We start from the raw sequence: 26,053 nt of genomic DNA, 5'->3' as shown, positions 1-26,053 counted from the left end.
TACATATGTGTGTATTTGTGTGTGTGCTGGGGTATTTGTACATGTGTGTATATTTGCGTGTGTGCTGGGGTATTTGTACATGTGTGTATATTTGCGTGTGTGCTGGGGTATGTGTGTGTATGTGTGTATGTGTGTATGTGCTGGAGTATGGGTGCATATGTGTATATGTGGTGGGGTATGTGTGCATATGTGTGTATTTGTGTATGTGCTGGGGCATGTGTGTATGTGTGTATGTGCGTATGTGGTGGGGTATGTGTGTATATGTGTGTATTAGTGTGTGTGCTGGGGTAGGAGAGGGAGGAGGTGCAGTGATGAGGGAGTACAGGACTGTGAGGGAGGAGGTGCAGTGTTGAGGGACTACAGCATTGTCAGGGAGGAGGTGCAGTGTTGGGGGACTACAGCAGTGTCAGGGAGGAGGTGCAGTGTTGAGGGACTACAGCAGTGTCGGGGAGGAGGTGCAGTGTTGGGGGACTACAGCAGTGTCGGGGAGGAGGTGCAGTGTTGAGGGACTACAGCAGTGTCAGGGAGGAGGTGCAGTGTTGAGGGACTACAGCAGTGTCAGGGAGGAGGTGCAGTGTTGGGGGACTACAGCAGTGTCAGGGAGGAGGTGCAGTGTTGGGGGACTACAGCAGTGTCAGGGAGGAGGTGCAGTGTTGAGAGAGTACAGGACTGTGAGGGAGGAGGTGGGGTGTGCAAGTGTCTAAACTTCCAGGTACATTTAATATTTAGCAACAGAATCAAATGGTGGGTGGTTTGCCAGGACACAGGAGGTCAATTAAGGAGAGCATTCACTCACACAGACACAAACACAAACACACACACACACACTCATGTACACACATGCACACACACATAATCACAGACACACATACACACATGCATACACTCACACACACCCACGCACAAGCACACACCCAAACACACAGCGCACACGCAAACATACACACAAACACACATAAGGCACAAACACACACAGCATGCATGCACACACGAAATGCGCACATGAACACACACACACACACACACACACACACACTTCTCCTACCTTTGGCACCTCGCAGCACAAACCCGAATCCCTCATTGTCCCGCTTCTGCAGAACCACTGTCTTCTCGTCAATAACGCAGTCACTGTGGAGAAAATTCCGCGCATAGCGACCGTTATTACAGCCCATCATCCTCATCATGGCCACAGCAGCTCGACTCGAGTGGAGGTTCATCCTGACAGGCACGGACTGGCCGGGATATTAATCATTCATTCAGATTAACAGTGTGACAACGCCGCCAGCCCGGCGACCACTTCCTAAAAACGACACCACCTCTGCTGCTGAAGACGGAGCCGTCACCGGGGAAATGACAGAAGGAGGCCCGGACCTACGGGAGGGTGTGACGCTGAAGAGAAACATTACCGACCAAATTAGACTAAATCAACGCGGAGAAACCGGGTAGCAAAACAGAATCTCGCGGAAAGGCGCTGGCAGCATTAGCGCGCACACATGCTGGTGAATGGAAGCGCGTCCCCACGGTCACCAGCGGGGTGGCGGTGCGGCGTGGAGCGGCGAAGTCTGTCGCGAAAGGAATGGCATCCTCATTCATTAAATCCTTCACAGCTACAGAAGCTGAGGCGGTAGGCTCGACTGGAGCCAACCGCGCAATCTGAGAATGAAAAAAATCCGGTAATTAATAGCTCGTTGGTTTTATTTATAAATTATATTGTTCCATATTATTGCTTGTGCTGTTAATCCATTTTCTTCAACCCCTATGCCTCCAGTTCGAGTCACAGAATATGAAAATCTGAGACAATCATAGGTTCAGTTCTCCTTCTACAAATTTCTCTCTCCCTCCCTCGCTCGCTCTCTCTCTCCCTCCTTCTCTTTCCCTCGCACTCTCTCTCTCTCTCCAGTTCTGCACGCTGCTTGCAGCGCATATGACCGCTTTGACAGCCCACTCAACTAATAGGGAGCATCTTGTCTCAGCGTCAGAAGCCAAGCTTTACTCTTCGGTGCTAAGCATTTACATAACTCAATTAACTAAGGAACAAACGCGACAAAAGCTAAAGTGTAAAACTGCCAGTACCTGCAGCCACCATATATATCTACGGGGTGGTTTCGGTAAATGTAATCATTCTTTCCGTAGGGGAATCATAGAACTGCAAAGTAGCGCAGATACATGTCCCCGAGAGTTTTGAAATTAAGGGGTAAATGTACGTCTAACTCAGTATGAGATGAAGGCTATGCGATTACAATTTCGTAATATACTGCAATCTAACCTACACGTGAAGTCAGTTTATAGAGCACAACATTTCAATCGAAATATTCTTCATCGTAGGCTACAGCCTGTTTGGTAAGATTCTCGATGCCGGTGTGAATGTGTATGGCAGCTGTGATCTATCTTCATCAAACGTGCCGTGAACACATTCTCCGTGCTTAAGGGAACAGCATCAGGAAACGTGCACGTGGGAATGTGGGGCATTGCCCTGGTAATATTCCAATGTGGAGAAACTGGAACTGGATAAAAAAAAAAAAAACCGCATCATGCAGCGCAGGACACGGTATCGCTGCATGCCGGGTTGCCGTGGTAACATAATCTGTTTTTAGAGGACGCCATGGTTTTGTCAGAGCAAGGTTATTAAAATGTCAGCCTGCTGATGAACGACTCTGGCATGAAATAATAATAACAATAATATTAGCTATGTAGCCTACTTTCAATCAGTCTCCTTCCTAATTTTTATATATCACCTGACACAATTATGAAGCATGACAATGCATAATGAAGCCGTACAAAAATTAAGCTTTTAATCTGCATCCTCTGGTTTAGCTACAGACCCCCCTTTCCCATTCACCTGTAAAAGGTAAGGTATTAGGGGAAACGTGATTCAGTGTCGTGCACATGCAGTCTAATCTTCGTTCCTCCCTGCCATTTACACAGACCGAGACCGACTCCTCCTAACGATTAGGGATGTGATCGGCCCAGCAAAGAAAGACAGAAAAAAGACAGATGGGGGCTCTCCAAATATTCAGACTTTTTAAACTAATTCCCACAATTCTATGAAATATATATATGACAATTTGGAAAAGAGTTTTGAGCACTACTGACATTTGAAATCATACAATTCATAATAGTAGTAGTAGTAATAATAATAATAATAATAATAATAATAATGACAATAATAAGAAAAGAAAAAAATAATAATAATAATTTGAAGATAATTTGAAGAACGTGAAGTCAATTCTCTGTATCATATCATATCATGAAAACCTGCTGTCTCTAGACCCCTTTCCAATTCGTAATTGGTGTCAAGCATGCCGCCTGTGAAAACTTTGTGTCAAGCTCAACTTAAATGACATTTGATGAGCAGAAGCAGAGGACATAACAGGTAAGATAATTTATTTTGATCCATAACTGTTATGCAACACCAATAGTTAACGCTAGCTGACTGTAATATTCATCAGGGATGTGATTTTCTGTCTATTTTCCGTATTTTCAGACCCAAATCAATGACTCATGTGAATCGTGAAGATCTGTAAAAAAAAAAAAAAAAGTTTTCACTGCGTATTAATTTCCCCTCTCACTCAAGTGAGGATTCACTTGCCATTCACTCCTGTGTTTCAACTTCCTCTGCCCTGATATTAATATTTCTGCTGAAACTGGTCTGTCAGGGAACAGGGACAGACCAAGTTCAGATCAGGGATATAGTACAGAATGGCAGGCTTTAATATAGCATGCAGATTAAGAGAGTAATCCAAAGTGCAGGTAGTGTACAAAAAACCAGGTAGTCCAAAGCTAGACAGAGATAAAAACAATAATAATCAGGAAATCCAAAAAAATATATAATAATAAAGAAATAATAAATAATAATAATAATAATAATAATAATAATAATAAAAATAAAAAACAAACCGGAAACCAGAAGGGAAATAATAGGGTATGGGTACAGTGAAGGTAACAGACTTGATGAACTAGCAACAAAAGAACAAACAGGAAGGCTTAAATCTACTGACAAATGAACAAAACGATTAACAGGTGTGGGGGCTAGGGAACAGATGATGAAAGACAACGAGAAACAGCTGGGACAGGAAGAAAATACAAATAATAAGGAGACACTTAACAGGGAGAGAACGGGTGAAAGGAATGAATGGCAGAACAGACTAACAGGACGACGGAAAGCGATGGGACAAAACACACGAAACGCAAAGAAAATAGAAAAAACTGAAACTGGGGAGCACAGAGTAAGAGAGCACATAGAAAGAAGAAAAAACAATGGGAAAAAGTCACGGACGTGGCACTAACATTAAATGGACAAATCACTCGTAAAACATCAAGATTCAAATAGGTTACGTTTGTTTGTGCTACTTATGTAATAAAATCCAAACGTTACGCATCATTTTACACTACCGTTCAAAAGTTTGGGGTCACCTTGTGAATTCTTATACATTTTGATTTCACCAAGTAGTAATTACGGCTCATTACATATTGCAGCGTGGCGTGGTGCATCATGAAACTGACCACAAATAGAATTCAAGCTCAACAAGCTTTATTAGTCAGGAACTGAAGCAAGTCAGACTCCAAACAGTTACACCTTACTTGGGGTGAACAGGTTGATGGCCCCCCCAACCCCCCAAAGCTTGTTAATCTAATTAAATGATGCAACAAACAGATAATCAAACATTTGCTTAATTGAGCAGATTGTAATGGTGAAGACAGACTGAATGTGGCTTCAACAGGTGGTGGCACCGCCTCCGTTATTTTTCAGTGAAAAAGCTGGTAAAAGTTTATCACCAAGCCTTTGGTGACACCACCATGGCAATCAGCCGTTATTGTTCGTTGTTTCTTTTGTGAGCGTCACCAAAGAAATCGTCTCAGCCTTTGAAGATGCACTCTTTCCAAAGTATGGAAAGAGCACTCCACTTGAGCGTTAATTAATCAGGATTACTGGAATGAAACATCACTAATTTTAATATTGAATCCTGTTGCGTTTTTTATATGATATGAATAATTCAAGATTCAATTGGCATATAAAAATAAGTTTGCCATTCTAAATCAAAATAAACTAATAATTAATGGAATAATAAATGCACAAAGCACGCTTTACATCCGTGCGCTTTCATTTCCGCACACAATGCGAACAGCTGAGACCTCTCGTGAAGTTAATTCGGCTCCTACAAAGAACTGACATCTGATAACTTTGATAAATCCCACATTATTTGTGCAAATGCATTTCCGAAGGATTTACGGTCAATTTCCTTCAGCTCACATTTGATAAATGAGGCCCAATGTATCTACCTTCACATTTAATTGAAGGGAAAACCAGTACTATAGCAGGCTAAGCTTGTTTGGATCAATACAAACAGCATCTTTGCTATGCTGTAAACCACAAGTCCCATGTTAAACGTAAGGATACCAGCACTAAAGCTGGCTGGCTGACCTGTTCTGGCCAATAGGTTTTGGTCACATGTTGCTACACTGCACCAGTCACAACGGGCTTCTTAAATGAATCCATGCAAACAATAATAAAAACAATACTCCGTGATGTCCCTATAATGATCCCTATAGTCCCTATAGTCCCTATAGTGAGAATGTAACCTAGTTGATATAAAAATTAATAAAGTTAATGAATAAAGTACCCCTTTCCAGTCTCACAGAATACATACATATAGTAATATATGCATTTTACTTTTAAGTTTTAATAAAACTGGACAATGGAAACATAACATTGAACCCGGTTGAAATTTAACAAACACCACCGACAGTCAAAAAACGCACTGTACACCCACAAGCGGCCGATTGAGGGAGGCGGGTCCTGTGCCTGGCGGTTTTGCCGTGTTCAGTGTGTATTCACTGTTCAGCGTACAGGGGTGCGAGTCATATCGGGTAGGTCAGGGGATGTCCCAAGGCCTTGCTGATTTGGACTATTTAATGAGGGATAAGCTTTCAGGAAACATCACAATCAATTTCTTCCCCATCTTTGAAACAATATTTTCCCCATGCCTGCATAACATTAATATCTGTATCGACTGTCTATAAAAAATATAATATACAGTCAGATGAGATAAAAAAGTTTTCAATCCAATTCCTCAAGGAATACCGTAAGCATGAGCAGGTGTAGTTAAGTGTAGACTGTGATTACAATTTTTCTAATATGAAAAATAATATGTGTTAATCTGCCAATTGATTATTCAAATTAGCCAATGAAAATGGGTTGAGACCAATGGTCAGTTTAAAGTAGTATACCAATTATACACTACCAGCATCAATGGCGTTTTAGAGGGAAGTAACAAATAGTCAAATAGCAACGCAAGTAGTTACTAGCTAGTCTACTGGTGCATTTATGTGATCATATCAGCTTGTGTGTTGATGACTTACCATCATAAGCAATGTGGTAATACAGAAAAGTTTATTTCTATTTCACAGACCACCTTGCTTATGCAGCTGTTTTATAGATGTTTCACACTAATTCAGATTGTTAGAAAATACACTCACTGAGCACTTTATTAGGTAGGCCTGTATACCAGCTTGTTAATGCAAATATTTAATCAGCCAATCATGTGGCAGCAACTAAACGCATAAAAGCATGCAGACATGGTCAAGAGGTTCAGCTGTTTTTCAGATCAAATGGGGGAATAAATGTGATCTAAGTGACTTTGACCATGGAATGATTTCCAGACAGGGTGGTTTGAATAACTCAGAAACTGTTGACCTCTTGGGATTTTCACACACAACAGTCTAGAGTTTGCAGAGAATGGTGCAACACAAAACAGCATATATCATGTTATGTAATAATGGCCCAAAGAAATAAGACATTCCTGCTGCTACTTTTTCATACAGGACCTAGCATGGATTTGAGTCCTTGAGCACTCTCTTGTATCCACAACAAGCTATACAACTGAACCCCATGAAAATAACTTCAATTGCCACTTTTGCACAACACATTCAACTGGGGATTCAAGCACTGTCCATTTTCAAGAACTATCAAAACCTTCTTTTTTCCCCTCAAATTCACAAACTTTTCAAGGACAATGGATGCCCTGCTGACAATATGCTCCTGGAAGGGTCTGTTACACATAGAGAGCATAAAACAGCTAAATTAGCAGTACCTCGCACCTAACCAAGCACTAAAATATGTTCATTATGAACCAGAGTAATAATGAGCATTCATACTTTCAGACAAGCACCATCTTTTTAAAATGCTAGCTAGCTAGTCTTTTACATTAGTTCAGATCTTCAAAGCTTTTAATTGGACAGACATAATTGGTTAGGACTTGCTATCTCAGAGAAGAAAAATGGCAACAAAAAAGCATGTTTATATTTTAGCGCAGGAGGTACACTGAAAGTAAACGCTGACCTCAGCAAGAATCTAAAAATATGGAACTAGAAGCAGCAGAAATATACCTGGTTAGAACACTGAAATTTCAACAGATATTATTATTCTGCTTACACTGTACAGTATATGCATTTAATTATATAAGACTGAACTGCATGTTGTACACATTACATATGTATAAACAGATTATAGGCAGAGGAGATACTCAGCACCTGTGGTAATGTCAATTGGTCACAGACTTCAAGCAGTCTGCCTGCAAAGGATATGCAACAAAGAGAACACTACTTTCATTGATAAAACATGAAAGGCAACAGGAACAGTGAAACCAGAATGACCGGAATATTTACAAACCCTTTAATAAAAACAGAGAATCTGTAACCATTTTTTTGCTACAAATCTAAAACTGTGGAGAACAGAGCCAAAAACTACAGTATATCTTTGTCCCAAATGTATGGAGCTCAATATATAATCAAAATAGATGATAGGTAATTAGCATTGCAATATGGTCTTTCCAGTTTGTTACAGTGTTGATTATCCAGGTTGGTTAGGGCTATACAACCTTGAATACACTCCGTCTCATCTAATCTGGGCAGCTAAGTAGGGTCTAGGCTTGGTTAGTACTTTAATAGGAGACCACCTAGGAATAGCAGATGCTATAAGTGCTTCATATGAAATTCACAACCTACACGGCTCTAGCCTAACAGGCAGCAAATACGACAGCTCTGCTATGCCTTCAAAATATCATCCTGGTCATGTTTACTGCAACTTCATGGACAGTTGTGGTTATCAGCGTCTGAATAGAAGTTCCCACGTGTTTCTACATGACACAATGCCAATGACATTGAAATGGATTGATGTTGCGTCATTCTCAGTACAGAACAGAGATCCCATATGCCACATCTACAAGTAGACTGCCCTTACCTGGAAGCATCAAAGCTGTCATAGGACCCCACGGTGTAGTTTCGGAAGAGTTTCCTCCTGTCCGATCTGTCCGCTCTGGTTTCTGCAGGACGAAAAAGGGTCACGTTCAATCACTGATAGAAGCAAAACATCTTCAAACACCTGTTCTTTGTTCCCTGCCATTGACACACATTAAGCCCTATCTTCGTTCCTGGGACCAAACACAGAGTTCCAGGGACCTCAGCCCAAATGACGGTGGGGTGGGGGTGGATGTGTCCACAACAGCCAGTTGTGGCCTGTTGTACACACAAGTACAGAAACCCCAAGCCTGCTGCTGCATAATGCTCTGTAATGGTTTCCCATATTAAACATAGACAGCCGTGTAGTATAACGGTTTCTTCTATTAAAACACAGGCAGCAGGGTTATGTGGGAAAACAAAGCACTTGACTGAAAGTGTGAGAGCTATCACTGCTAATGGCTTTTCATACATTCTGTCCTTCAGTCGACTGCTGGGAAGTCAGTACCATCAGTAGGCTTCACCCCACTATATACTGATGATTGTTTATCAAATACTTGCATTCCGGCCTTCATGGGAATACCTCAAAGCTCACCAGATGGGAGACATGAAACTACAGTAGAAAGGAATGTACAGCACAGCAGAGTGGAGACACCTATAAGGGACACTAAGGCACTTGACTCCCACACACAAAGATGAACATATTCAAGAGCAGCTAAACCACAGGAACAGTCTCTGGGAAAATGTAAAACACTACACACTCAGAAACACCATCAGTCTCCAAAGTATAGATAGAGAGAGAGAGAGAGAGAGAGAGAGAGAGAGAGAGAGAGAGAGAGAGAGAGAGAGAGAGAGAGAGAGAGAGAGAGAGAGAGAGAGAGAGAGAGAGAGAAAGAGAGAGAGAGAGAGAGAGAGAGAGAGAGAGAGAGAGAGCGAGAGGTATAATGTTGAGAAGCACAATGGTTTCGGATACTGCTTATAACTCAGCCTGCTGGTTCAATGCCCAGGTAGGATGCAGTGTCCTTGAGCAAGATGCAAGTATTCAGACCCCTTCACTTTTTGCACATTTTATTGTGTTCTAGATTTAATCTAAATCGAAAAATTCTTACAATGAACTTTGTACAGAATGACCCAGCTAAAATAAGTGGTAAGATGCAGTCTTTTTCTTTTTTCTTATTCTGATTTTTTGAAAGAATTTGCAGAATTGTTGTCATTCCTTGTCATTTGTGCAGATAAAGTTGTGATTGTTGGTGATTTCAACATACATGTTGATATGACTGTTGGTTTTGTAAAGAATGTTTGTGGGCCCATTAACTACCATAAACATACTTTAGATCATCTAGTACCATCATATGGTGTCAATGTTGTAAACATTGTGTACCTGTAAAAAAAAAAATGAATAGGAAACAGTATACTCCCTGGTATAATGATACCACCTGTGCCCTGAAGCAGTTTAAAGAAGACAGCGGTCAACTGAGCTAGAAGTATTTTGGCTTGCATGGAAAGATAGCCTTCTTCAGAACAAGCACTCCATCTGCTTGACCTGCCTTCTTCTCTAAACTAATTGACCAAAATAAATATAACCCCAAAATGTATCTTTAGCACTGTAGATAAGTTAACTAAGAATCAATCATCAGAATCTGCAATCCTTCAGATTATAGTAGCAATTACTTTTTTCAATCTTGGTTAAATAACTTTTCTAAACTCTTAAAATCATGCGTAAAATCATTAACACATCCTTAGAAACAGGATATGTACCAGAGTCTCTAAAATGGCAGTTATTAGAAACCAAATCTCGAACCCGGCAAGCTGGAAAACTATTGACCTATCTCTAATATTCCATTTCTATCAAAATTACTGGAGAAAACGATGGAAAAGCAACTCAGTCCTTACCTTAGATTAAATCATATGCTTCAAATATTCCAATCAGGATTTAGACCAGGCCACAGAGCTGAAACATCACTAGTTAAAGTTACTAATGACCTATTACTGTCAGCTCACTGTAACTCTGTCAGTTCTTGTACTTCTTGACCTGAATGCAGCTTTTCATACAATAAACCATGAGATTATATTGGACAGCCTCCAGGACTATATGATATGAAACAGTCCATTAATCTAAAGGAAGAAGAGTCCAGCTACTCTGTGATGAAATATGGTATTCCACAAGGCTCAGTGCTAGGACCATTAATCTTCTCTTTATATATGCTACCCCTTGGCAATATTATTTGGGCACACAACGTAGAGTTTCATTACTATGGAGATGACACACAGATATACACTCACCAAGCACTTAATTAGCTATTTATTAGACTTCTACTGCTGTAGCCTATCCATTTAGAGTTAAGATGTGTTATGTGTTCAGAGATGCTCTTCTGCATGCCACTGTTGTAATGGGCGGTCATTTGCGTTACTGTCACCTTCCTGTCACCTTTGACCAGTCTGGCCATTCTCCTCTAATGTCTCTCATTAACAAGGCGTTTCTGTCTGCAGAACTTCTGCTCACTGGATTAAGGAAGAAAATGTGTACCTTTACACTACATTTTGATGGTTGTTTTGTTAAATAAAATATTGTAGTAAAATACCTTGATGTTAATATTGACCAAGACCTTTTGACAGACACTTAAAAAACATATCCAGAGTGGCTTTCTTTCAGTTATGTAACATACTAAAAATACTGTAAGCACCACCCATAGACTGTAAGCACCACCTATAGACCGTTAGCGTGCAGTGTTTCGGTGCTCTCCTCTATGGGCACAACACACTCCAGTGCAAACAGCTTTTCTCAATGGACACAACACAATCCAGTGCACACAGCTATCTGGACACAACACACTCCAGTGCAAACAGCTATCTGGACACAACACACCCCAGTACAGATCTCGGGGCACAACATACTCCAGTGCACACAGCTATCTGGACACAACACACTCCAGTGCACACAGTTCTAGGGACACAACAAACTCCAGTGCACACAGCTCTATGGACACAACACACTCCAGTGCACACAGCTATCTGGACACAATACACTCCAATGCACACAGCTATCTGGACACAACACACTCCAGTGCACACAGCTATCTGGACACAACACACCCCAGTGCACACAGCGCTGACAGCTAGCAGCGGACACTAACACATCAGATCTAGCTAGCTCGGGAATTTCCACAGATAAATTCTAAAAGCAGACATACTTACTGTGGACTTGTTGCCAAGGAATACTACTGTATCTTAAAATGGTAAAGAATTGAAGACGTGTACCTCTTCAAGCTGCACCTCTCCCCACCCCTCTGTACCTCCCTGAAATCTTTAATTGACCGTTAGCTGTTATTTCTTAGTTCTCACAATTATGTGTCTCATTATTACTTGTCTTGTTCACTCGGATGGTTATATTTCTACTTTTGTTTGGCGATGTAAGCTGGTTATTGTTGTTCCCACATACGTTTATATTAGTCTTTAGTGTTGTGTTTGGGCTTATAGATATAATCCATTGTCAGATTAATCTACAAGGCCCAAGTCATTATCTTTCTGGTTTCTTAGTATTGAAACTGTACTTCCGTCTGGGGTCTTTCAGCTCCCTGGTTATCCCTGGTGTAAAATGCAGCTATGACCAGCTTGAAATACCAGGTACGAGCTGTTTCAAAATATAGCTTGAGCTGGTGAAACCATATGAGGATGGAGCTGGTCTAACTGGTCAACCAGCTACCAGTTGTTTCAAAAACTTGCTTGAGCAGTTTTTTTTCAGAAGGTATGGGTATGCACTGTTGTATGTCGCTCTGTGTAAGAGCATCTACCAAGTGCCTATAATGTAATGTAAAATAACAGATTTTACTTCTGTCATTACACCATCTTATCCCCACATTCAGACATTTTACTCATGAATACAGTAATGCAGCCACTGTCAAAATGAGAAGAGGGAAGATACAGAGCTCGCTGTGCAGCAACATCAGGCCAATGCCTGGTGAACACCAATCCAGTTAGCTACAGCTAGTAGAGCTAGCTACAGCCAATACAGCAAGTAGAGGTAGCAGAGCTAGGTAAGGTAAGTATAGCTAGGTACAGCTTGTTCAGACAATACTAGTACAGCAAGCTACAGCTAGTACAACTAGTGCAGCTAGTACAGCAAGCTACAGCGAGTAGCCTAACGCTATCAGAAAGGCTACATTCTGCAGAAACCCAGGCAGCCTGCCGACTCTAGCATTTAAATCACAGCCCCTGTCAATCACATCACTGGCACCACCCCCACCCTCCCCCTGTTACCCAGTCCCCAAACTCACGGTACCTCTAAAGTGAACTTTCTTCCTGGTTCTGGGAGTCCCTTCCATTCCGTCCTGCTAGCGTGCCTCCCAGTGGGGGCTGAGTAATCTCCCCCCCTGCCCCCCTACGCTCCCGGCACTGCAGCCCCCCGCTCAGGGGCGCCCGCAGAGTTCGGGGTGTCCTGGGAGCCAGGGGTGAGCCGCCATGTTCCGCGGGGCGAAGCGCTCAAACAGCGGACGCGCGGACCGGAAAAAACCCAGCTCCACACTTAGTGCCAAGAGAGAGGGAGAAAGTACAACAAGCAGAGGGAGCGGAGAGAGAGGAGAGAACAAACCAGCATGCCAAGGCCCACTCCATAGCAACCGGTGTCGAGGACGTTTCCATGGAAATGCATCAATCAAGAACATCGGGTAGTGTTGTGCTGAAGGGGACCAGAGAGATGGGGGGGGGGGGGGGGGGGGGCACTTCTGCACACTATGAACACCCAATTGGGGGGCCCTGTCACCTCTGCTCCATACCCACCCCATCCCTCCACATTTACACTCTGCACTGGTTTTGGGGGCAGGAAAATATTTTTGATAATTTGACAATAATCAAGGCTGAGATTTACGATGACGACTAACCCTTACCCTAACCATGAACGCGAGTGTGTGAAACGCACAACCTCGTCAGGACGGAACATATCTGCATTGCCGAATGTGTGGCACGTTTTCTCCATTTCCGTTTTTTCAGCCTGCCTGAGTTAGCACAAGCAGTGGCGTTTTAAACCTGTATGAACATAAGGTCTCATGCTCAAACAATTACTAGATATCTGGGTAACTGGACCAGGCCAGCTGGCAGATGTACTGAGGGGAAAAGGCTGGCAGGTAGTGGATATAACGCTGGGATGTGGTATGAAATAAGAGGATAGCATATGAAGATAACGCAGTATGTTACTGACTATCCGTCATGTGTGCAATGTGTGTGGTGTGTGGTTCTGGTAGTGGACACAGGACTTAAATGTGGTATGAAATGAAAGGGTATGATCTGAAGATCTCTCTTAGAGCGTGTGGTGTGTGTGGCTCTGGGCTCTGGGCTCCAGAAGGACTCTGTAGCACTCTGTAAATAGAACAGCGATGGGCTGAATGGCCCTGCGCTCGTCATCACGAGCCCTTGTGTTCTTACGTAAAATATGGAGGGTGCGCTACTTTACAGCAGCCAGCACTTTACACAGTACACACACTGAACGAATACTGTGCTGATCCACTATAAATTAAAACACCGCGGACAGACCGCTCAACCAATGCTCACCACATCTAAATAGTTATGTAAATGAAACCAAACTGTGTGATTTATCATGCATGTTCTATCAGTCATGTTCTATTTGTTTGTCATTTAGCTTTTTTAACTCTATTGAACTAGTTTAACTATTACAATGTTTGTATCTGTGTGTGTGCATAGTTGTGTGTGCATGCATGCATATATGTGTGCACATATGTTGTTTGTGCATGTTTGTAAAAGTGTGTGTGCATGTTTTTATGGGTGTGGGTGAAAGTGTGTGTTCGCGTGTATGCATGTATATGTTTGTGTGTGTGCATGTATGCATGTGTGTGTCTGTGTGTATATATGTATGCGTGGGTGTGTGTGCACGTACGCATACTTGAATATGCATGTGTACATGTGTATGCACATGTGTGCATGTATGCATGTGTGTGCAAGTTTGTGCATGTATGCATATGCATGTGCGTGCAGGTGCATGCACCTATGCATGTGTGTGTCTGTGCGTATGTGTATGCATGTGTGTGCATGTACACATACTTGAATGTGCATGTTCACAAGTGTATGCACATGTATGCATGTATGCTTGTGTGTGGACGTGTGTCTGTATGTGTGTGCATGTATGTGTATGCATGTGCGTGCACGTGTGTGCAAATGTGTGTGTGTGTGTGTGCATGTATGCGTGTGTGAGAGAGAGAGTGAGAGAGAGAGCCGCACAGCAGGAAGACAACACATCTCCTCCCCTCCTACACAGGCACTCAGTGTCAGAGCGAAGCCCAGATTCCACACAGCTTTCCACAAGTACACCCCACACACAGTGTACCGTACGCACACACACACCCCACAGACTGTGTACCATACGCACACACACACCCCACACACTGTGTACCATACGCACACACACACCCCACACACAGTGTACCGTACGCACACACACACCCCACACACTGTGTACCATACGCACACACACACCCCACACACTGTGTACCGTACGCACACACACCCCACACACTGTGTACCGTACGCACACACACCCCACACACTGTGTACCGTACGCACACACCCCACACACTGTGTACCGTACGCACACACACACCCCACACACTGTGTACTGTACGCACACACACCCCACACACTGTGTACCGTACGCACACACACACCCCACACAGTGTACTGTACACACACACCCCACACAGTGTACTGTACACATACACCCCACACACAGTGTACTGTACGCACACACACCCCACACACTGTGTACCGTACGCACACACACACCCCACACAGTGTACTGTACACACACACCCCACACAGTGTACTGTACACATACACCCCACACACTGTGTACCATACGCACACACACACCCCACACACAGTGTACCGTACGCACACACACACCCCACACACTGTGTACCATACGCACACACACACCCCACACACTGTGTACCGTACGCACACACCCCACACACTGTGTACCGTACGCACACACACACCCCACACACTGTGTACCGTACGCACACACACACCCCACACAGTGTACCATACACACACACCCCACACAGTGTACTGTACACATACACCCCACACACAGTGTACTGTACGCACACACACACCCCACACACAGTGTACCATACACACAAACCCCACACAGTGTACCGTACACACACACCCCACACACTGTGTACCATACGTACACACACACCCCACACACTGTGTACCGTACGCACACACACACCCCACACACAGTGTACCATACACACACACCCCACACACAGTGTACCGTACGCACACACACACCCCACACACAGTGTACCGCACACACACACACCCCATGCACTGTGTACCGTATGCACACACCCCACACACTGAGTCCCGTACGCACACACCCCACACACTGTGTACCGTACGCACACACCCCACACACTGTGTACCGCACGCACACACCCCACACAGTGTACACCGTACACACACCCCACACAGTGTACACCATACACACACCCCACACACAGTGTACAATACACACACACACACCCCACACACAGTGTACCGTACGCGCACACCCCGCAGTGTACACCATACACACACCCCACACACAGTATACCATACACACACACACCCCACACACAGTGTACCGTACGCACACACCCCACACACAGTGTACCGTACGCACACACACACCCCACACAGTGTACCGTACACACACACACCCCACACACTGTGTACCATACACACACACCCCACACACTGTGTACCGTACACACACACCCCACACACAGTGTACCATACGCACACACCCCACATACAGTGTACCGTATGCACACCCCACACACTGTGTACCATACACACACACACCCCACATACAGTGTACCATACACACACACACACCCCACATACAGTGTACCATACACACACCCCACACACAGTGTAACGTACACACACCCCACACAGTGTACACCATACACACACCCCACACACTGTGCACCATACACACACACCCCACACTGCGTACCATACACACCGAACACTGTGCACCATACACACACACACACACACACACACAGTGCACCATGCACATACACCCCATATACTGTGCACCATACACACACACACACTGTGCACCATACATACACACACACACACACACACTGTGCACCATACACATACACCACACGCAGCTCACACACGACGACTCGCAATATAAAGCACGCAGAAACTGAGTATTGCAATTAAACTGAGTTTATTAGCAAGAGAAAGAAAAGAAAAGGGCTCAATTCATAAACCAATAAACCCCAATGGGACAGGGAACAGGAGACTCCTCAGATTGCAGAGTGAAGAGCTGACTCCCAGCCATCACGGGCACCTTATAAAGGGTGTTCTGCAGGTGCTGTCAATTCTATAATCAATCAAGAAAACACCCCCCCAAAAAAGAGGAAGGCAAGAGCAAGACCCCAATGCACTGCTCGTGCAACAATAAGGCTGGGAGCGCAACACCCACACAGTGTGCACCATACACACAAACCACACACTGTGAACAGCACACACACACACAGACACACACTGTGTACCATACACACGCCACACACGGTGAACAGCACACACAACCCCACACAGTGTGCACCATACACACACGCCACACACTGTGAACAGCACACACACACACACACACACACACACACACACTGTGCACCATATACACATGCCACACACTGAACAGCACACACACAAACACACACACACACACACACACACACTGTGCACCATACACACATGCCACACACTGTGAACAGCACACACACACACAAACACACACACACACACACTGTGCACCATACACACATGCCACACACTGTGAACAGCACACACACACATACACACACACACACACACATACACACACTGTGCACCAATACACAAGCCACACACTGTGAACAGCACACACAACCCCACACAGTGAGCACCATACACACACACGCCACACACTGTGAACAGCACACACCCCAGACAGTGTGCATTGTACACACACCACACACACTGCACCATACATCCCACACACTGTGCAATGCACACACACCAACACACTGTGTACCGTACACACACACCCCACACTGTGTACCAAACACAGACCCCATACACACTGTTTACCATACACACACACACACACACACACCCCACACACACTGTGTACCATACACACACAAACCCCACGCACTGTGTACCGTACACGCATACACACACCCCACACACTGAGCATCATACACACACACCCCACACACACTGTGTACCATACAAACACAGCCCACACTGTCTGCAAGCTACAATGTACACTGCTACTTAAGGGATCCAGATGGCACAAAAAAATACATTATCATCTACTAAGATACCATATAATATTGGCATTCTGGATTTTGTTTTGTGGTAATGGAAGGCTGGCCTCACTGATACCACTGATAAATAAATAACACTCGAACATCATTCAGTTGTTACTTAAAGACCAGCTGGAATGGAGGTTAGAGCAGCAATAGCTTCAGCAAAGCACAAGTGAATCAGATCGTTTGGGGGAATTTCTGAAGGGTGGGGACGGAGATGATTTTATTGACGTAAAATGGGAGGGGGACAGTTAATAAGGATGCACACCACTGTGTGTAAAGAATATTAATGGGAGGGGAACAGAAAATTGAAAGATATTTGAGTGACACAATTTCCCACTGGCACATGATGTAAAATCTTGTTTTTCCAGGAAATGGATGGAAAAAAAAAAGTTGCCGTGTAATACACAGTATTAACATTTACTTATTACAAATAACATATACTTGTAGACATACTTGTATGATTATGAAGAATTGGCTAAATTGAGGAAAAAGTACATTTTAATTTCATCATGCCTTTAAAACATTGAATTTGTAATTTGTGTAGGGAAAATAACTATTTATTAAACATGCACCAGTCTCATAAAATTAAACTACCTTGCATTTTTATTCAAGGGACAGCTGAGACGTGACATAGACACTTAATCTGATAACTATGATATATTGAAAAATATATCAATTACTACTGATTTTAGAAAGTATACCAACAGAATGTATTACCAATCCAGAATCACAATATATTGGGTCAAAGGTATAAGAAAATAAAATCTGTATATTTAAAAACATTTGAAAACATTACAGTTTCAAAATCTGGCAACCAATCTCTCTGGAAGGGCCTGGGAGCCTGCAGTAATGATGCTGTGATGTTCCTTTTCAAAAGAAAACAGAGACAGCTCGAGCTAATAGCGACTTGGTAACAATGCACAGTGCATATTACAGGCAGTCAGGAAGAGGCTCAAGCATGCCCCCCCACCCAGGTCTGAACTGACACTGTGTCACATGACATCCTAGACCTGGCCAATCACACGCATGGGTCCTTTCCACCACCACATCCGCTCACACGGGCACCGTGTGTACAGCACACGCATGCCCAACTACAACATCGCCATGGCAACAGGCTTCCTTGCTGAATTAGACGCAGTTGTGAACAAACGGCGTAATAAGGGATATCAAAAAATGCATTTGAATTAATTTCTTTATTTATTACAAAATACCTACCAAAGATGTGTATCTATCAACTGAAATCAAAATGGTATAAGGCATAAGCTGCTTCATTGGTGGTACAGATGTATAAAAAGGAGGAGGAAATACATAATACTATGAAATACAAACATTGCTCTCCATCCACGCACATGTAGCAGCATTTGAAATACTGCACATCCCAGTTCCAGTCCCTATCCCCTCACTGAGTGTGCTGATTAGCTGTGCCTGCAAACTCCACAGGCCAAACACAGGAAGGATCTTGTGGTAAAGAGGAATGTCCTCTTACAGCTGCCACCACTTCCCCCAAGGGCGGTTCACTGGTTAAATCTAAGAGCCAAAATGTCACCTCTGCAGCGATTATGCAGTGAGTGGCCACACGTGGTGCAGCTTGTTCAGACAATACTAGTCCAGCAAGCCACAGCTAGTACAACTACTGCAGCTACTACAGCTGAATTGTACAAAGGAGGACTGCACACATCATACATGGCTGTAACACTCCAGGCAAATATCTTTGATAGCCCATTACTTACTGTGCTTTCAGTGTTAAAGAAATATTCTGTTCATTTATCAATATAGCTTTTTAAAAATTGTTCTCAGCAAAAAATCATAATAATCAAAGATAAACCTCTATGACTGGTACACATAAATACATGCAGAGATTGGAAGAGCATGCTTGTCCTACAGTGGTCCTTGGTCCTGGAATGAGCTGCCGGGTAAGCTCAAACTTGATTATTTTATTTCATTAAATGATTTTAAATGAAGAATAATGGATGTTCTCATGGTTAGCTGCAATTGTTTTAAACAATAATTTAAAAATTGATGTGTTCATTTCATGTGTTTTGTTCTGTCATACTGTGTGTATTGACATTCAATTTATTGTGAAATTTGCAAGCAATCTGCATATTTCACTTGCACTGGGACTGTTTTGGAAACTGTACTACCCCTTAACTTCCTGTTATCTTGAAGAGGTGCATGTTGAGCCCTGTCTGTCAACCAAATCCTGTGGAGGATCCAATATGACAGCCACCTGATATCCAGTGTTTCCAGAACCTTCCAATACACTACAGGAGGTCGTATTTGGTGGAGAACATTCCCCAGTCTGGGAACAAACTTGATGTTCCAGACAGTCTGAGAACATACTCAGTGTTCCAGACATTAGCTGTCAATGTCACAGAAAAATGTACTGGGCATATATGCATACCAACTTACTAGTAACATCCAACAACGGACACAATTTAGTCATTAAAAAATAGGAAGATTTTTGTAAAATATTTACATTTTAAGCAGTTGCTCATAACACAGGTGAAAATGGCGTGTGTTATGCATGTGGCCCACACGTGCTGCCAGTGCATAACAGTGGCACGTGACTTACGTGGCCTGTCCTCGTTGGGTTTGCCCGGGATCTCTTCCACGCAGTCGGCCGGAAACCAGCCCACATGCCCCCGAGTGCAGCCTTCCCAGAATCCCCCTTCTCCGATACTCAAAACTGAGAGGAAGAGGAGGAGAGACTCACTTGCTTGAATCCTATCAATATCACATCTTACAATTTTGCAATTGCAGTCTTTATTGTTTAGCAGAATAGTTGTATTTGAAAATGCTGTTTTTGTGTTTTTGAAGTATTTCCAAATGAACTTCCAAATGGGCGGCACGGATGGTGCAGTGGGTAGCACTGCCGCCTCACAGCAAGGAGGTCCTGGGCTCGAATCCCCGTCGGCCGGGGCCTCTCTGTGCGGAGTTTGCATGTTCTCCCCGTGTCTGCGTGGGTTTCCTCCGGGTACTCCGGTTTCCTCCCACAGTCCAAAGACATGCAGGTTAGGCTGATTGGAGAGTCTAAATTGCCCGTAGGTATGAGTGTGTGAATGAATGGTGTGTGTGCCCTGCGATGGACTGGCGACCTGTCCAGGCTGTATTCCTGCCTTTCGCCCAATGTATGCTGGGATTGGCTCCAGCCCCCCTGCGACCCTGTTCAGGATAAGCGGGTTCAGATAATGGATGGATGGAACTTCCAAATGAATACTTTCCAGAAGAAAAAAGCTGTGGTGAGTAGCAGTGGAGAGTAATATGTTCTGTCGTGAGCTATAGTTTTCCACCAAGTGTAGGGTCTTCTCCAACTCCTGTTTAAAAGGCCAGCATATGGCTAACCCCAGGATGACAGGCGAGACGCGAAGAGTGGGCCCACTCCAGGACTTATGGTTGGACAGATTCAGGCCGATCAGCAGGTTTGTCGTTCAGGGCAGGACTGCCCCTCAGGGCTTCCTCCACTGTGCTGACAATGTCCAACTGCGTGGCGATGACCAGGTTACTGGGAGGCAGGATGGTGGCAGGCTCTTCATTCACTTTGGGAGGTGCGTGAAGTCGGGAAAGGGCGTCAGGCTTAACATTCTTGGAACCAGGTCGGTAGGTGAGGTTAAAGTGGGACCTGTTTGGAAAACCTCAGATACTCCAGGTTGTGGCGGTTGGTCCAGACAATGAACGAGATGGCAGTTCCTTCCAGCAGGTGGCGCCACTCTTCAAACGCCAGCTTGACCGCCAATGCTGTAGTTTCCCTCCATGGGGGAGAGACAGCAAGAGAAGAAAGCACAGGGATGGACCTTGTTGTCCAGGGACCTCTGAGAGCGCACCGCACCGACACCCTTGTCAGAGATGTTCACCTCGAGGGTGAACTGTTTTTCCCGGTCAGGCATGGTCAGGACAAGAGCAGAGGAGAAGCGCTTCAGGCATGGTCAGGACATGTGCTATAGTGAGTAGTGGTGAGTTGGGATGGGGGGTAATATGTGCTATAGTGAGTTGGGGTGGGGGGTAATATGTGCTATAGTGAGTAGTGGTGAGTTGGGATGGGGGCTATAGTGAGCTGTAGTGAGTTGGGGTGGAGAGTAACATGTGCTGTAGTGAGCTGTGGTCAGTTGGATTTCACTGTGGCACTAAGGGGACCCACCTTTAACTCTATCGTTCTTGTACAGGGTGATCTCTCCCTCCCCTTGCGGTTGGTAGGACCGGACCACCACAAAGTTCCTCCCAGGCACAGCGCTGTACAGCTTGCGTTTGGGCCCCGGGGCAGGGCTGTGGGAGCAAGGGCAGGTGAGAGGGTATGAAACTAATCTGCATGTTAGGAGCTGAGCACAGAACCATCAGCACCACTGCTGACAAACAGCACAGGTTTATTAAAGGATAGATGGCACTTAGACTGAATGAACACTGATAAAAACTGCCTCGAAAAGCATCACTACACATACACATGCTCTTGTCCATGTTCTTCCATAAAAAGTGCATAATAAATTGATTGTTAGCCAGCCAGTTAGCAAATGTTGCATATTATTCAATCATGGCCCTATGAGCTACATATAAAAAGTGCTGTAATTACTACATGGTCAAGAGTATTCCCTCGTAGCACATTTCCCTGTATTAACATATAATTATAAGGATGGAACGCTGATTAAGAGCTCCCTCAGGTGGACATTACTAGCAACTGTGTCCTAAAATTTGAAATAATTCTTTTAAACTAAGTATTTGACATACATTTGCATAAGCCCCTCCCTCCACAACATGACCCCTCCCTGACCTATTATTCTGTTGTGCCTGGTTTTTCTGTGCTTCCTCTTTCTCTCGCTCTTATGCTCTTCATCATTTGTGAAAGACAGGGCAGTCCCAACACGGCAGTTTGTCACAGCATTCAACTTGTTTTCTGGTGCAAAATGGCTGCCATGCATGAGCCGGTCGGATGCTACACATAAGCAGAGGAAGATATGAGCATTGATGTGGCAATCTAGGAGGAAAGATGGTGTAACACAATTCCAGCATAAACTGATGTGCTATTTGTTGTGTGTGGACATCTATTATACAGATTATGAATGAAAACACCACATTCATCTAGTACAATACTTTTAACTTGAATGTATGTGTAATCGCTTATTATGGTCACACAAATAACTTCCTGTGAATTCCTCGCTTTGTATGGTCAGATTAACTTCTCATACTTCACTCGCTTTATATGCTCAGATGAATAACTTCCTGTTTATCACTCACTTTCTATGGTCACAGAAATAAATTCCCATAAATAACTTATTTTTTCTATGGCCAGATTAATAATTTCCCATGAATAACTTTCTTTCTATGGTCAGATGTATAACTTCCCGTAAATCATCTGCATTCTATGGTCAGATTAATAACATCCCAGAAATAACTTGCTTTCTATGGTTAGATTAATAACATCCTGGAAATGACTTGCTTTCTATAGTAAGATTAATTACTTCCTGTAAATTAGTTGCTTTCTATGGTCAGATTAATAGCTTCCTGTTTATCACATGCTTTCTATTGTAACAGATATTAACTTCCCGCATATAACTTGCTTTCTATGGTCAGATGAATAATTTCCTTTTTATCACTCACTTTCTATGGTAATAGAAAATAACTTGCTTTCTATGGCCAGATTAATAACTTCCTGCAAATAACTTGCTTTCTATGGTAAAATACTTCCTGCAAATAACTTGCTTTCTATGGTAAAATGTCTATGGTGTGTTCACAGTATTGATACTGTGGTGGACACAATAACTAGGACATATTATGTTAGCAGTAATTCAGTATCTAAAAAGCATAGTCTACATCCCTGTTCCTCAAATCACAGGCCTTGAGGGCAGAGAACTGCTGGTTTTTCAGTCAGATGGGAAGCCAGTCTGGTAAATCAGTAGCACTACTTGTTCAGTTAATTACCTGGGATGAAAGAAACCAGGGCCAGATTTTGAATTAAGGGTGTGTCACTGTACAGAGGTTGCACTTGCTCATTAAGTTGGCTGCGGTCCACCGCTGCACTGCGGTAAATTGAACATCCCTATATGATCATCCAGAGCAGATTGGAGTAGCAGCCCTCCTGGTCAAACTGAATCTTTATGATTATTACTAGGCATGAGCTAGTTCCACATTTTTATGCAATTAAAACCTCAGCCAAAGCCATCACAATGTCACTGTATTGTCCTGCTCTAAAATGTGTTGTGCAATCCGTGTTGGTAGGAAATGTATGGCCATCACACAAAATGTCCCAGGAACATGCTCCTGTACAATGAGAGAGCGCAATCTGCTGTCTGAACGACATAATGTTACTGGTATGGACATTTAATGAATAGCTTGTATGAACATTTTACGAAACAATACTGTTCTCACATTTTGAATTCATTCCAAGATGATTTTATAAATGAAGCTGCAGAATTTGCTGGACAGATTCAATACAAAGCAGGTTGAGATTGCCCACACACGCACACCCACACACACACATGCACATGCCCCCACACACACACATGTCCAAGCGCACACACGTGCATTCCCACACAGGCATGCACGCACACACACACACACACTCACATGCCCACGCATCCACACACACACCTGCACACACACAACCATGTACACATGCACACACACACCCACTGAGCACAGATACGCTGTGAGTCAGCATCACGTGGGCACTGTTTCTTAGCGGCGCTGATACTGAGGTGCAGGGCAGATGGGGGGGAGATGAGTTGGGGGGGGGGGGGGGGGTGGAGTCCATTTGCATCATTTACAGCTGGCCTCATTGCATGGGAACAGCAGCCTGGAGTAAAAGGCAAAAGACGCTTTTTTTTTCCAACTTATTTATCATTCTGTTTGGCTCATCTCTCCTTGCACACATCTAATGCACTGTCCGTGCTGATACGCTTTCCCTGTGTGACGATGCTGATATGTGTGACAGTAGCCTTAGCAACCACTCCAGTAACTAAGGGGAAGTGTGCCATTTTGCTGCCGCATTCCTATGGTAGAGCTCACCAATCAGAGCCCTGCGCAGCACTCGCTCTGTTCCGCATGGCCGGGCGCAGGGGACACAGGGGCTAAGTGTGGCACGACAGGGCCAGGTGAAATCCAGTGCCCACTGAATAACGTACTCCCCAGCTTCACCGTTACTGAGATTTGCATGCACACACTTTTGATGCCAGTAATGGCTGACTGATCTGAGGACACCATTTGGCAGGAGGATGCTAGTAATGGGTGATTGACCTGTGGCCCTATTCGGCAGGATGATGTCAGTAATGGGAGATTAACCCGCGGACACTATTTGGCGGGAGGATGACGGTAAAGGATGACTGACCTGGGGACACTATTTGGCAGGAGGATGGCAGTAATGGGTCATTGATGTAAGGCCCTATTTAGCAGGAGGATACTGACCTGACGTGTAGGGAGACTGAAGGGAGACTGACCTGACGTGACGCTGGGAGGGCGATCGGCTGCGAGGTGAGCTGGGGATACTATTTGACAGGAAGATGGCAGTAATGGCTGATTGACCTGAGGCCCTATTTGGCAGGATGATGTCAGTAATGGGTGATTGATATGAAAACACTATTTGGCAGGAGGATGGCAGTAAAGGGTGACTGACCTGGGGACACTATTTGGCAGGAGGACGGCAGTAATGGGTGATTGACCTGAGGGAACTATTTGGCATGTGGATGCTGGTAAAGGATGACTGACCTGAGGAAACTATTAGGCATGCGGATGCCGGTAAAGGGTGACTGACCTGGGAACACTATTTGGCAGGAAGATGCCAGTAATGGGTCATTGATGTGAAGCCCTATTTAGCAGGATGGTGTCAGTAATGGGTCATTGACCTGAGGAAACTATTTGGCAGGAGGATAGCAATAAAGAGGGACTGACCTGGGGACAGTATTTGGCAGGAAGATGCCAGTAATGGGTCATTGATGTAAGGCCCTATTTAGCAGGAGGATACTGACCTGACGTGTAGGGAGACTGAAGGGAGACTGACCTGACGTGACGCTGGGGGGGTTTTCGCCGGGCCTCCTCCCCCAGACGGCCCAGGGAGGGCGATCGGCTGCGAGGGGGCCGGGGGTTGCGGGAGCCCCTCCCCATGGTCTTCACGGTCCCATTGGAGCTGTGCTGCACCTGCTGGGACAGGTGGGTGGAGAGACCGGGCTGGGCGGGGCTGGCACCTGACAGGGACCAATCCAGCGGCAGGTTATTGGCGTTCAGGCTGTTGTCACTATTGGAGCGCAGCAGCACCCGGGGGGCCGTGAGTGAGTTTGGGGCCCGCCGCCGGGCAGAGTACGCCGGAGCCTCCCGAAAAGGCACTGAGAGAGAGAGACAGAGAGACAGAGAGAGAGCAGGTTAACCTTACAATAATATGAGTCTGAGCAGCTTATTTTTACTGTACTATTAATCACAAGTGAAAAAAGCCACAAAGCAACATGCTCTCCGTCAAGGTA

At 44.4% G+C, this 26,053-nt stretch overlaps 1 protein-coding gene across 2 annotated transcripts in view; it reads right to left on the bottom strand.

Annotated features, from left to right (window-relative positions):
• The window catches only part of LOC133111540 (SH3 and multiple ankyrin repeat domains protein 2-like), a 122,893-nt gene that overhangs the window by 50,929 nt on the left and 45,911 nt on the right, over window positions 1-26,053 (bottom strand). The window contains exons 11-16 of one of the 2 annotated variants that reach the window (XM_061221980.1): window positions 25,582-25,918; window positions 25,037-25,063; window positions 21,751-21,875; window positions 20,188-20,301; window positions 8,240-8,321; window positions 1,046-1,128 (exon numbers count right to left, since the gene is read on the bottom strand). In XM_061221980.1, the coding sequence (XP_061077964.1) occupies window positions 1,046-1,128; window positions 8,240-8,321; window positions 20,188-20,301; window positions 21,751-21,875; window positions 25,037-25,063; window positions 25,582-25,918 (768 nt within the window). Of the gene's footprint in view, window positions 1-1,045; window positions 1,339-8,239; window positions 8,322-20,187; window positions 20,302-21,750; window positions 21,876-25,036; window positions 25,064-25,581; window positions 25,919-26,053 lie in introns of those variants that run through there. The other variant, XM_061221981.1, reaches the window with a different exon arrangement.

This window comes from Conger conger, chromosome 15 (assembly GCF_963514075.1).
Source record: "Conger conger chromosome 15, fConCon1.1, whole genome shotgun sequence".
Lineage (NCBI taxonomy): Eukaryota > Metazoa > Chordata > Actinopteri > Anguilliformes > Congridae > Conger > Conger conger.
This window is presented reverse-complemented; position numbering and strand designations above follow the sequence as displayed.